The sequence below is a fragment of the Oppia nitens genome, unplaced genomic scaffold, assembly GCF_028296485.1.
Source record: "Oppia nitens isolate AA-2021 unplaced genomic scaffold, nextdenovo-longstitch-racon4-pilon3 scaffold52_pilon_pilon_pilon, whole genome shotgun sequence".
NCBI lineage: Eukaryota > Metazoa > Arthropoda > Arachnida > Sarcoptiformes > Oppiidae > Oppia > Oppia nitens.
In genome coordinates, this window is record NW_026533235.1 from 163,375 (window position 1) to 178,342 (window position 14,968).

General features: G+C 33.4%; 3 protein-coding genes across 3 annotated transcripts; all 3 read right to left on the bottom strand.

The window, feature by feature from the left end:
• Positions 1-247: 247 nt before the first annotated feature.
• Positions 248-2,891, bottom strand: LOC128960751 (integrator complex subunit 10-like). The gene is made up of 4 exons (XM_054306882.1): positions 2,544-2,891; positions 1,304-2,468; positions 358-1,222; positions 248-254 (listed from the first exon to the last, which is right to left on the bottom strand). The coding sequence occupies exons 1-4, from the start codon at positions 2,712-2,714 to the stop codon at positions 248-250; spliced, it is 2,208 nt and encodes a 735-aa protein (XP_054162857.1). The 5' UTR covers positions 2,715-2,891.
• A 1,156-nt stretch (positions 2,892-4,047) lies between these two features.
• Positions 4,048-5,396, bottom strand: LOC128960752 (histone-lysine N-methyltransferase SETMAR-like). Its single transcript, XM_054306883.1, has 2 exons — positions 4,465-5,396; positions 4,048-4,258 (listed from the first exon to the last, which is right to left on the bottom strand). The coding sequence occupies exons 1-2, from the start codon at positions 5,394-5,396 to the stop codon at positions 4,048-4,050; spliced, it is 1,143 nt and encodes a 380-aa protein (XP_054162858.1).
• A 3,937-nt stretch (positions 5,397-9,333) lies between these two features.
• Positions 9,334-11,787, bottom strand: LOC128960753 (structural maintenance of chromosomes protein 6-like; the record flags this gene model as incomplete). The annotated part of the gene is made up of 4 exons (XM_054306884.1): positions 9,334-9,378; positions 9,452-9,679; positions 9,721-10,954; positions 11,015-11,787. Coding segments are annotated over 4 exons (2,280 nt in total), but the record flags the coding sequence as incomplete, so codon positions are not given.
• Between the last annotated feature and the right edge of the window lie 3,181 nt (positions 11,788-14,968).

Genomic DNA, 14,968 nt, shown 5'->3' on the forward strand with positions numbered 1-14,968 from the left:
TAATAAATTATTTCAAATGTCTTTCAAAAATATCAAAATGTCTATAAAAACATTAAAAATTTATTAAAAATAATACAATTGATGTGTTGGTGAGTGTTAAGAAAGAGAGAGAGAAAGAGATCTCAATTCAATTGAATTACAAATTAGTTTGTATTTTCTTATGTTTTTTTTGCCATTTAATTACTATTCATTAAACACTATCAATCAAAATGTAATTTAAATTAAAAAGTTAACATTGAAGTACATGTCATAAACTATACACAGAATCGTTAAATAATTATAATTAAGATAATCTTTAAATGTAATAATAATAATATTTTTTATAATTATTTAATGGAAGTTATAATAAAACTACGAATTTCTTTGTTAATAAAATCAATAAACAATTCATTGCTAATCATTGTTTTGCTGACTTTCATCTGTTGGATCAGCGATGATCTGTTTTCTTCGATAAAACCTTTGTTAACGCCTCTAGTGGTCATCACTTTACTCGATGTCTTCAACTGTGCGCCCAATGCGGCCGATGGCGACGGTTTCAGTTCAAGAAGAATCACTTTCTTTTCGACTAAATTCATAAACTCTTCGATAATATCGGGAATAAATATATAGTTAAAAAAATACGGATATATAAACTTCGGCTGCGATGCTGATGATGACGATTGGGAACCATTGTTACCTCCATTGGTGGCCGCATTTCGTACGCATGAAATACAGGCCAAAAACAGTTGCAAATTGTTTGGCCACTTGTACTGACACAACACAATCAAATGACCCAAACCTATGTCGCTTGGCTTCAGTGACAACAGTATACGGTCTTTCAGACATTGAATGATAACTTCAATCAAATAATTCATAATCTCATCGATCGATAGCTGTATGAATACTAATTGTCGGGAACTGCTGTCCATTAGTTGCGATGTTTTCGACAAACAATTGACGTCCTCTTTCACTGTAATCACCGAATCACACACTGTTGATGACGGACTCTTCAATGGTAAACATTCAATGGCTTCGAGACAATACTTGAGAGTTGAGTTGTAGTCGTGAATCATAAGCGATACCGAAATCAATTGTAAACTGTTTTTAATTGTATTTGATTTTCTATTGGCTATCAATGAAAAAACTTCGCTATACTCTCCTCTATAGATATTCGAGTCGATAACAAACGATTGATACGATTCGCATGATTTCAGACCAATTAGTTCCGATAATTTCAGATATTCTGTGCGATACGAATGAAACAAAAAACAAATCATATAATTATTTATATTTAAATATATATAGTTTTAAGTATATATATAACCGGAACTAATGGTTAGATTTTCTTGTAATAATTTAAGAGCTTTAGAGGCGACCACAAAAATATTCTTCATCTGTATGTTTCCAGTCATTAGCAACGGTTCAGCCGTTAGTTTTCTTTTCTTGTTCATCGATAACGCCATCTTTGTTTCCATGGCTAACGAATGGCCTAATTCTTCTATTAGTACAACATTTGAGCTAATCTTCAGATATTTGTAAAGACATTCAAGAAATAGCAATAGTGTTGCATAAAGTATCTGTTGTTCGGTCTGTTCGTCGCCGCTGATCATCGCTGTCGACGCCGAACTCAAATCCATTGGTGTATCGGTATCTCCTCTGAAACGAAATTCATCGATAAATCGCGATATCTTATCGTAGATTAGATCCAATTGTTTTTCGTGAAGAAAATCAATATTTTCAAACAGTTTCCAATCGTTTTTCAGTCCAATCAAATGCATGATTTCAACGATTTTCGCCTCCAATACATCGCTATTCTCTTTATTGCCGCCATCGCTGTCCTGATTGCTGTCCAATTTGTCCAATCGTTGACTATAGCCATCCGATTGCCGGACAATTAGTTTACGAACAAAAAATTTAAAACCTTTTTGAATCAATTTCTGGACTTTTTGCGAGTCTAACGCTAGACTTGAATCGTTGTTTTGGACAAAAATTATCGGCAAAACATCGAAAACAAGTTTTCTTTGAAAATATTCATTCAATTGTTGATCAACAGAATCGCCGCTTAATTCATCGTTTTCGTCGATAATGTCAATCAATTTGACACCAATTTCTGGAACACTATCGGGAAATCGTTTCAAAATAAATAGTAATAAATCAATGGAAACAACTTTATCGTCGATACGGTCGACAACTCGGCGTAACATTTTGTACTGATATTCACGGGAAAGACAGGCAAATAGTTTGCCATAAAATTGCAGTTCATTTGTGGTCAACGATGTCGTCGCCGCTGACCATTGAATGCCAAACACCGATTGCATCCGCTGTTCGCTTAGATGATAGGTTTGCCATTCATTTCGACACGAAATGACCAGTTTGTTCATCTCAATCATTAGCTGATCCGAGCATTGATTGCCGTCAAACATATCGCACAAATATTTTACCGCTTCCTCCACATTGTCCTCGCATTTGCAGATCTCGTACGACTCTAACTGTTAATTAAGAAAAAAAAGTAAACCAATTAAAGTGATCATTCAATTGATTGGACCGACAGATACCATACATACCTTGATGTTGTCGTTGTGCGGAAACAATGCATTGGCTGTCATTATCCAACACTTGCCATAACTGGCATCGCCGGCGGCCAAACAACTCTTGGCCCGCGATATCATGTATTGTCTGATATGATGATCGCCGTCATCGGCGGCAACGGTGCCGGTAGTGGTCTTCTTGACCATTGTTTATCAAATTATATACTAATAACTAACTAATCAGTCAATTGATTATTTTAGTGAATGAGCCGATTGTCTGTGTGGCCACCGATCGGTACTTTTATTGTTAATGTTATTATTGATTACTAAATGATTGAATGATTTTTATATAACATATGATATATAAATCAACAGTAAGTCTACTGTAATCTCAATATAATGTTATTGTTTTTATTATTATTAAATGATATTTTTTTTTGTTCACATATATAGTGATTATTTTATTGTATTATTAAATAAAATAAATCTATTCAATACATGTATTAATATAAAGTATGTATAACCCCCACCCCTATAGTCTAACCAATAATATTAGTAAATACAGTGTAACGTTGTTTGTTACTAGGAATTAATTGGTATTGCATTGCATTTACTGTATATATAAAGTTTTATTATTAAAAAAAAGTTTTTAAAAGTTATTTAAAGTTTATTTTAACAAAAAATATTATTGAAATAAAGGCACCGGTAAATCAACTCATGTTTCATAAGTAAAGTTATGATATTTATTGCTAAAAGATTTACCAATTAATCAATTAAATTAATTAAAATTGTTTAAAAACCTAATCTGATGCTCTATTTCTTGGAATCGCTGGCAAACAGTCTGAAAACTTATCGTGACTTTGAACTGATTCAATCATATTTGTCATTATTTCTGAAAATACATGTCGAAGATATTGTTATCAATGAAAACTTGAAAACTCTGGCCAATAGTCTATCAGAAACTAGTGATCAACAATGGGATAGACTAAGCAATGAGTTTAATAAGTCGTTGTGTTTAACAAATTATTTGAGAAGTGCTATACTTTAAGATTTTTTTACGATAAATAAAAGTAATTATTATTGAATTTTTAAGATAAAATGTAATTTAAAAAAAAATGTAATAAATTATTTCAAATGTCTTTCAAAAATATCAAAATGTCTATAAAAACATGAAATTTTTTTTTAATGTTTTTTGTCATATAATTACTATTCGTTAAACAAAATTCAATCAAAATGTAATTTAATTTATAAGTTAACATTGAAGTACAGGTCATAAAATCAATATTTAATAAAAATAATCAAAAAAAAATATGTATTAATCAATCACTTGTTGAGCTTGTTGTCGGCTCAACTCTCATAAGAGCTGATCCTAGTATATAGATAATCAAAAAAAAATAATTAATTAAATTACAATTATTATTATTATTATTATTTCAGAGTGAAATAAATATGTTTACTATTGAAATAGTTTTGAAATACTTTGAAATAAATAGATAAAATACTGTATATATATGTATACAAACCGGGACTTAAACTTAATTTAGTCGACTTTGGGGGTCGATTTCGGGGTCGATATCCTTGTCGGTGAAGGACTGGTAGATCGACTCTCCGGGCGTTTCTTCTCAAAAAATTGCATATATCTTACTATTTTATTCTTTCCTTCATCAATTGATACTTTGATTTCACATTGGTGCTCATTGTAGATATCTTTTCCCCGTTGTTTGAATATTTCCCCTTTACTTATACTCGAGCTAAAAATCAAGATCAACATAAATATATATATATATACAGCTTGTCTTTTGGGAACGTAGCACAAGGAAAACTAGACGTAATTTATGAAAATAAAAAATTTATTTTTTAAATATAGTCCCCTCCTAATTCGATGCATAGCTCCATTCGGGATCTCCACATCTCGAAAGCTTTTTTATAGCGATCTTCAGAAATGGAGTGAAAATACTCCATCACCGCGCAGTCCAACTCTTCCTCTGTCTTAAATGCTTGTCCGCGAAGAAAATGCTTCAGACCACTAAACAACCAAAAGTCACACATTGCAAGGTCGGGGGAATATGGCGGGTGCGGTACAGTCTTGACATTATTTTTGGCCAAAAACTCTTGAGTCAGTTTTGCAGTATGAACTCGGCTGTTGTCGTGGTGCAGTAGCATTCCTTTTTTTGCAGATCCCTCAATGACTTTAGGAAGACATTGTGTGGTGTACCACAAAGCCGTGGCTGTCTTCTGTCCGCATAACTTTACCGCGGCCACCAAACCCGCCGTATTGAAAAATACGGCGTACATAACTTTTCCAATAGTTTTATCACGTTTGACAATATCGGGCGGTACCTCATCTTCAAACACAAATATCTTCGCTTCACGTGACAATTTTGGCTCATAATAGTGAACATATGTTTCATCACCTGTAGTGATCTTATCAATTAAAACATGTCCCTTATTCTTCCACATCTTTAGATTTTCTCGGCAAATGTTCACACGTTGTTGTTTTTGTTCATCTGATAGAAAGTGAGGAACAAACCGACATAAACGCTTCCGTACGCCAATCAAATCAGTGCATATTTTTTGAAGTGTTGTGCGATGAATGCCTGACTTTTCCTCTAACTCACGGTATGTGATCCATGGATCTGCTCTTATTATCTTTTCGACAGCGGCCGCATTTTCAGGGGTCGATACAGTAACTTCCGGACCTTTTCTTTCGCCATCTTTGAGTGACTGTACACCGAGTTTGAAATGTCGGATCCATTTGGTGATTGTACTGTAAGCAGGGCTATTATTGCCCAACCTGTCCACCATCCGACGATGAATTTCGTTCGGGTCTTGTGTGGACAAAAACTCATAATAAATTATGACACGTTTGTGTTCCTCCGATAACTCCATTGGTATCACCGAAAAACTTCCGACCAGACCTCTTTAAATGGTTATATCTTATACACGACTAGAGATAATTAGATGAAAATCACAGGTTAAGGGTTTGATATGTAAACAATCAAAACCACGTGTCAACCAATTTTTTATATTATACCGTTTAGGTGGCGCTATCTTCCCAAAAGACAAGCTGTATATAAATAGGCAGTCAATTAATCTTGCGTCGCGTAATTTTTGAATTACTTTTGAACGATTAGAGATAATTTAATTCTGTAAAATACATTTAAGAATATCATATCGACCACACTTAATATACACGCAATAACAAAACTAGAGTGGCCAGATATACATAATATCTGGACCAACAAAATATACTATGCTACAGGTCAAACTACAACTGACAAATTTATTATGACAATGAAAATTTGTAGTCAAGAAATAATAGTTTAATATAAAAAAAGAATCATCAAAATCGGATTGGTAGTTTTATTTTTATGTTTTATTAAGCTTATCATAAATCATATTATATAAAAGTCTAAAATAAAAATGACGTTATTTATTACTTGTATATATCTATTAGATGAACTTTTCAATTATATTATTAAATCTAAAAACAAAATTTTAATATATCGACTATTTTTCGAAATAAACGAATTATAATATAATATAATTTATAATTGAATTGTAATTTCATATTATAATTTATATTGAAATTTAATTATTTTGAAAACTAGTCGACATTAAAATTTTGTTTTTAGAATTAGTAATAAAATTAAAAAATTAATCTGTGATATAAAAATCATTAAGCGCTTCCAGTGTAATCAATTAATATATAAAGTTAATTTTAACATTATAATTATTATATACTGTATTTTTATGTATTCACACTATTATAAACCTAACTATTGTTTAATCTAAATTTATTAATATTAATTATGTTTAAAGTAATTTTAACTAAATATTATATTTAATCATATAAATTATATATTGACATGTTTTGATAAATCTAAAGTAACTAAATCATTAATTGTTTAATATATTGTAATTATAAAGACGTAATTATAATAAACTTTAATATAAAAAAATATCTTATTATAATTATCAATAAATTAAGTCCAGGCTATCAATAACTAGTCTAGGAAGGACTTTAAAAACATGTAGACTGACTACTTATTAATAGTTATGTTAGCCTTAAGTGAATTGACAATAAATAATGAAATTCTGATAACTCGGATGTGTCTATTGTTAATCAGGTAAAAGGCTGAATACTAATACCGATATATAGCGCAGTTACTAATGACCCGAGCCCCGAATGGGCCATTCATATATACTGTGGCGTAATAGATAAACATATCCAAAAATACCGCACTCTTAAATGGTTTTCTAAATAGTAACCTATTCATAAATTACGTCATAGTTCCCTATCACATACCCCGCATTGTTTATTGCTTTGTAAAGTCTATTTTAAGGTCATTTTGACGGTATTTCTATCAGCCCGAACCGTCACAAATCTAATAAAAATATACAAGTCATAAACAACGTTTTTTTTATTTTAGACTATTTTATATAATATGATTTATGACAAACTTAACAAACCATAAAGATAAAACTACCAATCAGATTTTGATGTTTTTTATATTAAACTATTATTTCTTGACTACAAATTTTCATTGTCATAATAAATGTCAGTTGTAGTTTGACCTGTAGCAGTGTATTTTGTTGGTCCAGATATTTTGTATATCTGGTCACTCTAGTTTTGTTATTGCGTGTATATTAAGTGTGGTCGATATGATATGCTTAAATGTATTTTACAGAATTAAATTATCTCTAACCGTTCAAAAGTTATTCAAATATTACGCAACGCAACAATTAATTGACCGACTCCTTATATATATAATTGTAATATATATATATATATATTAAAATATTAATATCAAAAACTTATACTTTCTAGCATTATCAACTAGCTTAAAATAAACAAAATAATACATACGATAGCAGGCCATGTCGTTGACCTGGCATAGATTTGTAGACATCTTCAACTCGTGAGTTGATGGTATTATCAAGAAAATCGTTGCGACCAATTGTTTGACAGGCAATCTGTAACGCGTCAAGTATATTGTCGCTGTATATACCGTTTTCTCTGTACTAATATTTTTATTTAAAAATAATAATAATAATATTTACAACAATCAGTATTAAAAGTGTGGATAACTTTTTGTTTGTTTGTTTTTGTATGATTCAGGTCAGAGACAGCGTATCTATGGATCAAATGCAACGAATAGGCTGAGCGCTAGCGATAGAAAACCAATGGAAACGGACAGTTCATATTCAACGACATACCATTCCTCAGCAGCGATTGATCAGTCAAAGACAACATCGACAGCGACAGCTATAACCAAACCCTTCCTAAATCATAATAATAGTCATAGTATTGAGGGCTCGGATGTCAAACATTTTACTAATTATGACTCTATACGAGGCATTTCTGATTAAAAAATGTTTTTTTCATTATTATTATTAAGTATTTTGCTATTGTTTCGTTACATTTGATTAACAAAAACAAAAAAAAATTAATCTCAATTATGATAATCTGATTATTTATTACTAGTACTACTACTACTACTACTACTACTACAGTATAGTTCATAAATCTGACCGATTTTGGCCATTTAAACTCCCGAAAATGCATAACTATAGTAATCACTTAAGTATATAACTAATAGAAATATACAATCAATAAATATTAATTATTTATTTTGTTGTATATCTTAAAGCACTTTTGGATGTTTGTTATGGCGTTGGCCTACAAATTGCTAAATACCCGAACATAACAAACACTACTGAGTGCGGTATCGGTCGTGAGTCGCAACTTATGAACGACCGGTGCTTTGAATGGCATACCAGTCGTGATTTGATGTCTTCATCTATAGTCAACGGTAGAGAAGCACAAAGGGCTGAGTTTCCATACATTGTGTACATCGAGAGATGGGACAGAAAGGATACGAATGGGAAGATCGAGGAAAAGAAAATGGGGTCAGACTTTGTATTTGTAATCACTTTGACCGCACAGTTAGCTATGTTTTATGCTTAATATATTACTTTCAATAGTCACTGTACGGGAAGTATTATTAACGAGAACTGGATATTAACGGCAACAATATGAATGTATGTGTGTGTGTGTGTGTGTGTGTGTGTGTGTGTGTGTGTGTGTGTGTATGTGTTATACTGTATATATATAATAATAATTACTATGAATTCATAAGAGACTAATTTGAATTTTTTCGGTTCACCAAAATGTTTGTCGGTCCTAATGATTGGCATTTTAATGTCCTCGAGTTCGCTGGGAACACTAGACGCCCCTCCTGCCTCAAGGTCAGATCTGGTTAAGGTTTCGCCCGATTGGCTTGACTTGGGATTCAGTTGTCTTAGTTTTCTTCGGTTAAAATAAAATTGGCCGACAACTGCAACAACAAAATGTTAAAAAAAAATAATTTTTTTAATTAAATTAAATTATATATACTGTATTAATTATATCAGGGTTAAGCAAGATTTTGGATTTTAGGGGGGGGGATGTATAACTGTAAACATTAATTATTATTTAAATATTAATTATGTTAAAAGTTAAAAATTATTAAAATATTAAAAATAACTCATAGTGTATCATTAATGCTTTTATCAACTATTTTTAAATTTTAAATACATTATTTTTTTTGGTTAAAATTTAAATTTTTATTTATTTTTCCAGAATTTTGTAGATTTCACCCCGGTCTACCCTCCCCCCCCCTAAAATCCAAAACCTTGCTTAATCCTGATATATATATATAAATACTGTAATACGTACGGCACATGATAGCCAAAACTAGACTACAACCTAAGACAACGATGATTACTCCTTTGTAATCAAAAAAACTATTTGCTATTGTTGTTGTTGTTGTCGGTAGAGTTGTTATTGTTCGGGTAGTATTGCCGGTAGCCATAGTCTCGGCAATAACTATTTAATTAAAAAAATTAATAATTAGTTATTAATTTTTTATAATAATTACCGGTAATAATAATAATAATACAAACAAACCCGAAAACATTATGGCAGCGATAAAAGCCTTTCTAGTGGACAGTTGTGAAACCGCCGATTGACTTATTATCTGGCTTTCCGCCGCCGCCGATGCTTTCCGATTGACCTGTATTTCCAATGTTTTAGCTTTTTTTCGTTCGACCATAACTTCTTTGTTTTGATGATAGATATCGAGGGAACCGGTAAACCCCTTGTGTTGGAGTACATCCGTGAAAAAAAACTGTGTAATTACCGAATAGAATGACCGAAGTTCGACATAACCGCGTCGGCAAAATTCAACGATTCGTTTAGACGAATCAAATTGGTTTCAATGGTGTGGAAGTCTTGTTTGATACGACGAAACTGTTGACTCAAATCTTTGTATTGGCGATAGATTTGTTCCTTATTGCCGATAGTGGTCTCCTGTTCGGCCAGAAATTGTTGCAACTGTCGGATCTCGATCTGTACGGTCTTCGATGATCGTCGAGTTCGTACGGGTTGACCAGTTTTGGCCAGTGCTTGGCGTTCGAAAACTTCATATTCGGACTCTTTGACTGCCAATTTAGTTTCCTCTTCAGTATTCAGCGATTCCGTATCGGCGACCTTCTTCTGGAACTCGTTCAGAGCTGTCTGATGCGTACAGATATCGCTTTTGCATTTTTCTAGACTTTCTTTCAGCGGATGACGTGAAGCCAACAGATCTTCGTATTCGGTTTTTCTCAGTCGATATTCGTCATCGAGTTCTTGATATTGATTCGAAAGCCTGTCTTTTTCATCCTTAGTCTCTTCGACACATAAATCCAATTCAGATTTCTTATGACTGCTTTGTTGTAACGATTCCTCCAATGTTGACACTTTGACTGGCGGCGAATCGCCAATCGATTCCAGTCGCTGAAGTTCCGACTGCTGATCGACTAAATCACGTCTGGTCTGACGTTTTTGTTGTTCAATTCGCGACAATTCTTCTCTTTTAGCGGTAATTTCCTGACGATTTCGATTAACCAGTTCCTGAACGCCGCGCTCTTTACGACACAAATCGTCGATTTCAACGCTAAACCGTTGTATCATTTCATCAACACTTTTGACCAATACTTTAACCGATTGGCGATTATTGTTGGCATATGTTTTGAAATCTTGATCCTCGGTTTGCGGATACATAACAGCGCCGTCCTCTGTATACGTTTGGAAACAATTATCGGGTGGTGAGGTCAACATCAGATCGCGGGCAACATTATAGTCGGGTACGTATAGTACGATACGGCTGACCAGTTCGGAAAACTGTGGCCCGAAATGACTCAGTCGATCATTACGCGAACCTTTCAAACGTTTGCCGTCGATCATCGATTTCAGTTGACGATCGTCTTGCGTATGCCGAAGACCTTCTTCGGTCAATTGTTGAACCGTTTCGTTAAACTCTTGAATACTGTCGACCAGTGACTGCTCTTTAATGTTTAATTCGTCGATATTTTCCCTCAATTTCTGTATATCTAACTTACGTTTCGTATGACTTTCATTACTGTTGACCAAAAAAAAATAAATTATCGGTAAATGTCTGATACAAAAAAATCATAAATACCTGTATTGTTGTTCAAGTTCTTCGATTTTCAGTTGCAATGCCTTAATATCATTGTTTATACTAATAATATCGGTTCTCAGTCCACGATCTCGGGCCTCAGTCGCCTGAAGTTCTTCTTTGATGGCCTGAAGACGCCGTTTGTATTCATCTTTTACTTCGTTTGCTTTATTCGTATTTTCAAACAAACTATTAGACTGTTCCATACATTCGGTCTCTTTTCGCCGCAATTCATCCAATCGTTCAGTCGATTCGGTCAACTTCTTCTGTTCGGCTGCCAATCGTTTGTCCAATTTTTCCACTTCTTTACGAACCAAATCAACCGATTGTTTTTGTTCGTAAACCAGTGACCAAATGGCTTCGTTGTTCAACTGAAGAAACTTTTCCCTCTGATTCTCCAATTGATTAAACAATTTAACTTTTCGTTCCAAATCCCCGATGTCTTTGGCTGTCATCGGTATTATCTTTTTCTTGTCCATCAGTTTCTGTTCCGACAACAGTCGTTGTTCTTCACTGTTTGCGTAATCATTCTTCATATCTTCGAGTAGTGTCGCCCGCATAAAGAACTGGTATTTGTCTCTCGAGTTTTTTGTATTCAGAAAATTACGGGAAACTTCCTGATTCAGTACACATATCGGATTGTCCACTTGAATGTTAAAATACCGGATAATATCGTTCAACGCATCCCGACCTTCGGCTACCACACGGCCATCGCTTGACTTGAGTTTATAACTCGACGACGCAGACAACGATATCGATCTCTCGATTATTATCGACTGTCCATAGAGTTACCACAAGAGCACCAATAGAGTGGTCAAATGAGATCATTTTATTGTTTCTTTTGATTGAAATAATCGTATAAATTGATGTCCCATATGTCCTGAACAAGAGGTGAACAAGAGCACCAATAGAGTGGTCAAATGAGATCATTTTATTGCTTCGTTTGATTGAAATAATCGTATAAATTGATGTCCCATATGTCCTGAACAAGAGGTGAACAAGAGCACCAATAGAGTTGTCAAATGAGATCATTTTATTGCTTCGTTTGATTGAAATAATCGTATAAATTGATGTCCCATATGTCCTGAACAATAGGTGAACGAGAGCACCAATAGAGTGGTCAAATGAGAACATTTTAATGTTTCTTTTGATTAAAATAATCGTATAAATTGATGTCCCATATGTCCTGAACAAGAGGTGAACAAGAGCACCAATAGAGTGGTCAAATGAGATCATTTTATTGTCTCTTTTGATTGAAATAATCGTATAAATTGATGTCCCATATGTCCTGAACAAGAGGTGAACAAGAGCACCAATAGAGTTGTCAAATGAGATCATTTTATTGCTTCGTTTGATTGAAATAATCGTATAAATTGATGTCCCATATGTCCTGAACAAGAGGTGAACAAGACCTCCAATAGAGTGGTCAAATGAGATCATTTTAGTGGTTCGTTTTAATTGAAATAATCGTATAAATTGATGTCCCATATGTCCTGAACAAGAGGTGAACAAGAGCACCAATAGAGTGGTCAAATGAGATCATTTTATTGATTCTTTTGATTGAAATAATCGTATAAATTGATGTCCCATATGTCCTGAACATGAGGTGAACGAGAGCACCAATAGAGTGGTCAAATGAGAACATTTTAATGTTTCTTTTGATTAAAATAATCGTATAAATTGATGTCCCATATGTCCTGAACATGAGGTGAACGAGAGCACCAATAGAGTGGTCAAATGAGAACATTTTAATGTTTCTTTTGATTAAAATAATCGTATAAATTGATKTCCCATATGTCCCGAACAAGAGGTGAACAAGAACACCAATAGAGTGGTCAAATGAGATCATTTTATTGTCTCTTTTGATTGAAATAATCGTATAAATTGATGTCCCATATGTCTTGAACAAGAGGTGAACAAGAGCACCAATAGAGTGGTCAAATGAGATCATTTTATTGCTTCGTTTGATTGAAATAATCGTATAAATTGATGTCCCATATGTCCTGAACATGAGGTGAACAAGAGCACCAATAGAGTGGTCAAATGAGATCATTTTATTGCTTCGTTTGATTGAAATAATCGTATAAATTGATGTCCCATATGTCCTGAACAAGAGGTGAACAAGACCTCCAATATAGTGGTCAATTAGCTTTCTTTTATTGCTTCATTTGATAGAAATWATCGTATAAATTGATGTCCCATATGTCCTGAACAAGAGGTGAACAAGAGCACCAATAGAGTGGTCAAATGAGATCATTTTATTGTTTCTTTTGATTGAAATAATCGTATAAATTGATGTCCCATATGTCCTGAACAAGAGGTGAACAAGAGCACCAATAGAGTGGTCAAATGAGATCATTTTATTGTCTCTTTTGATTGAAATAATCGTATAAATTGATGTCCCATATGTCTTGAACAAGAGGTGAACAAGAGCACCAATAGAGTGGTCAAATGAGATCATTTTATTGCTTCGTTTGATTGAAATAATCGTATAAATTGATGTCCCATATGTCCTGAACAAGAGGTGAACAAAAGCACCAATAGAGAGGTCAAATGAGATCATTTTATTGCTTCGTTTGATTGAAATAATCGTATAAATGATGTCCCATATGTCCTGAACAAGAGGTGAACAAGAGCACCAATAGAGTGGTCAAATGAGATCATTTTATTGCTTCGTTTGATTGAAATAATCGTATAAATTGATGTCCCATATGTCCTGAACAAGAGGTGAACAAGACCTCCAATAGAGTGGTCAAATGAGATCATTTTAGTGGTTCGTTTTAATTGAAATAATCGTATAAATTGATGTCCCATATGTCCTGAACAAGAGGTGAACAAGACCTGCAATATAGTGGTCAATTAGCTTTCTTTTATTGCTTCATTTGATAGAAATAATCGTATAAATTGATGTCCCATATGTCCTGAACAAGAGGTGAACAAGAGCACCAATAGAGTTGTCAAATGAGATCATTTTATTGCTTCGTTTGATTGAAATAATCGTATAAATTGATGTCCCATATGTCCTGAACAAGAGGTGAACAAGAGCACCAATAGAGTTGTCAAATGAGATCATTTTATTGCTTCGTTTGATTGAAATAATCGTATAAATTGATGTCCCATATGTCCTGAACAAGAGGTGAACAAGAGCACCAATAGAGTTGTCAAATGAGATCATTTTATTGCTTCGTTTGATTGAAATAATCGTATAAATTGATGTCCCATATGTCCTGAACAAGAGGTGAACAAGAGCACCAATAGAGTTGTCAAATGAGATCATTTTATTGCTTCGTTTGATTGAAATAATCGTATAAATTGATGTCCCATATGTCCTGAACATGAGGTGAACAAGAGCACCAATAGAGTGGTCAAATGAGATCATTTTATTGCTTCGTTTGATTGAAATAATCGTATAAATTGATGTCCCATATGTCCTGAACATGAGGTGAACAAGAGCACCAATAGAGTGGTCAAATGAGATCATTTTATTGCTTCGTTTGATTGAAATAATCGTATAAATTGATGTCCCATATGTCCTGAACAAGAGGTGAACAAGAGCACCAATAGAGTTGTCAAATGAGATCATTTTATTGCTTCGTTTGATTGAAATAATCGTATAAATTGATGTCCCATATGTCCTGAACAAGAGGTGAACAAGAGCACCAATAGAGTTGTCAAATGAGATCATTTTATTGCTTCGTTTGATTGAAATAATCGTATAAATTGATGTCCCATATGTCCTGAACATGAGGTGAACAAGAGCACCAATAGAGTGGTCAAATGAGATCATTTTATTGCTTCGTTTGATTGAAATAATCGTATAAATTGATGTCCCATATGTCCTGAACATGAGGTGAACAAGAGCACCAATAGAGTGGTCAAATGAGATCATTTTATTGCTTCGTTTGATTGAAATAATCAAATGAGATCATTTTATTGCTTCGTTTGATTGAAATATAA

Excerpts from the sequence above, each read along its gene's own strand:
- LOC128960751 (XM_054306882.1), bottom strand. The coding sequence starts at position 2,714 with ATGGTCAAGAAGACCACTACCGGCACCGTTGCCGCCGATGACGGCGAT. Across the intron at positions 2,469-2,543 it reads CGCACAACGACAACATCAAG|TTAGAGTCGTACGAGATCTG; the intron begins GTATGTATGGTA and ends CTTAATTAACAG. Across the intron at positions 1,223-1,303 it reads AAATCTAACCATTAGTTCCG|AATATCTGAAATTATCGGAA; the intron begins GTTATATATATA and ends CGTATCGCACAG.
- LOC128960752 (XM_054306883.1), bottom strand. The coding sequence starts at position 5,396 with ATGGAGTTATCGGAGGAACACAAACGTGTCATAATTTATTATGAGTTT. Across the intron at positions 4,259-4,464 it reads TTGGACTGCGCGGTGATGGA|CTCGAGTATAAGTAAAGGGG; the intron begins GTATTTTCACTC and ends CTTGATTTTTAG.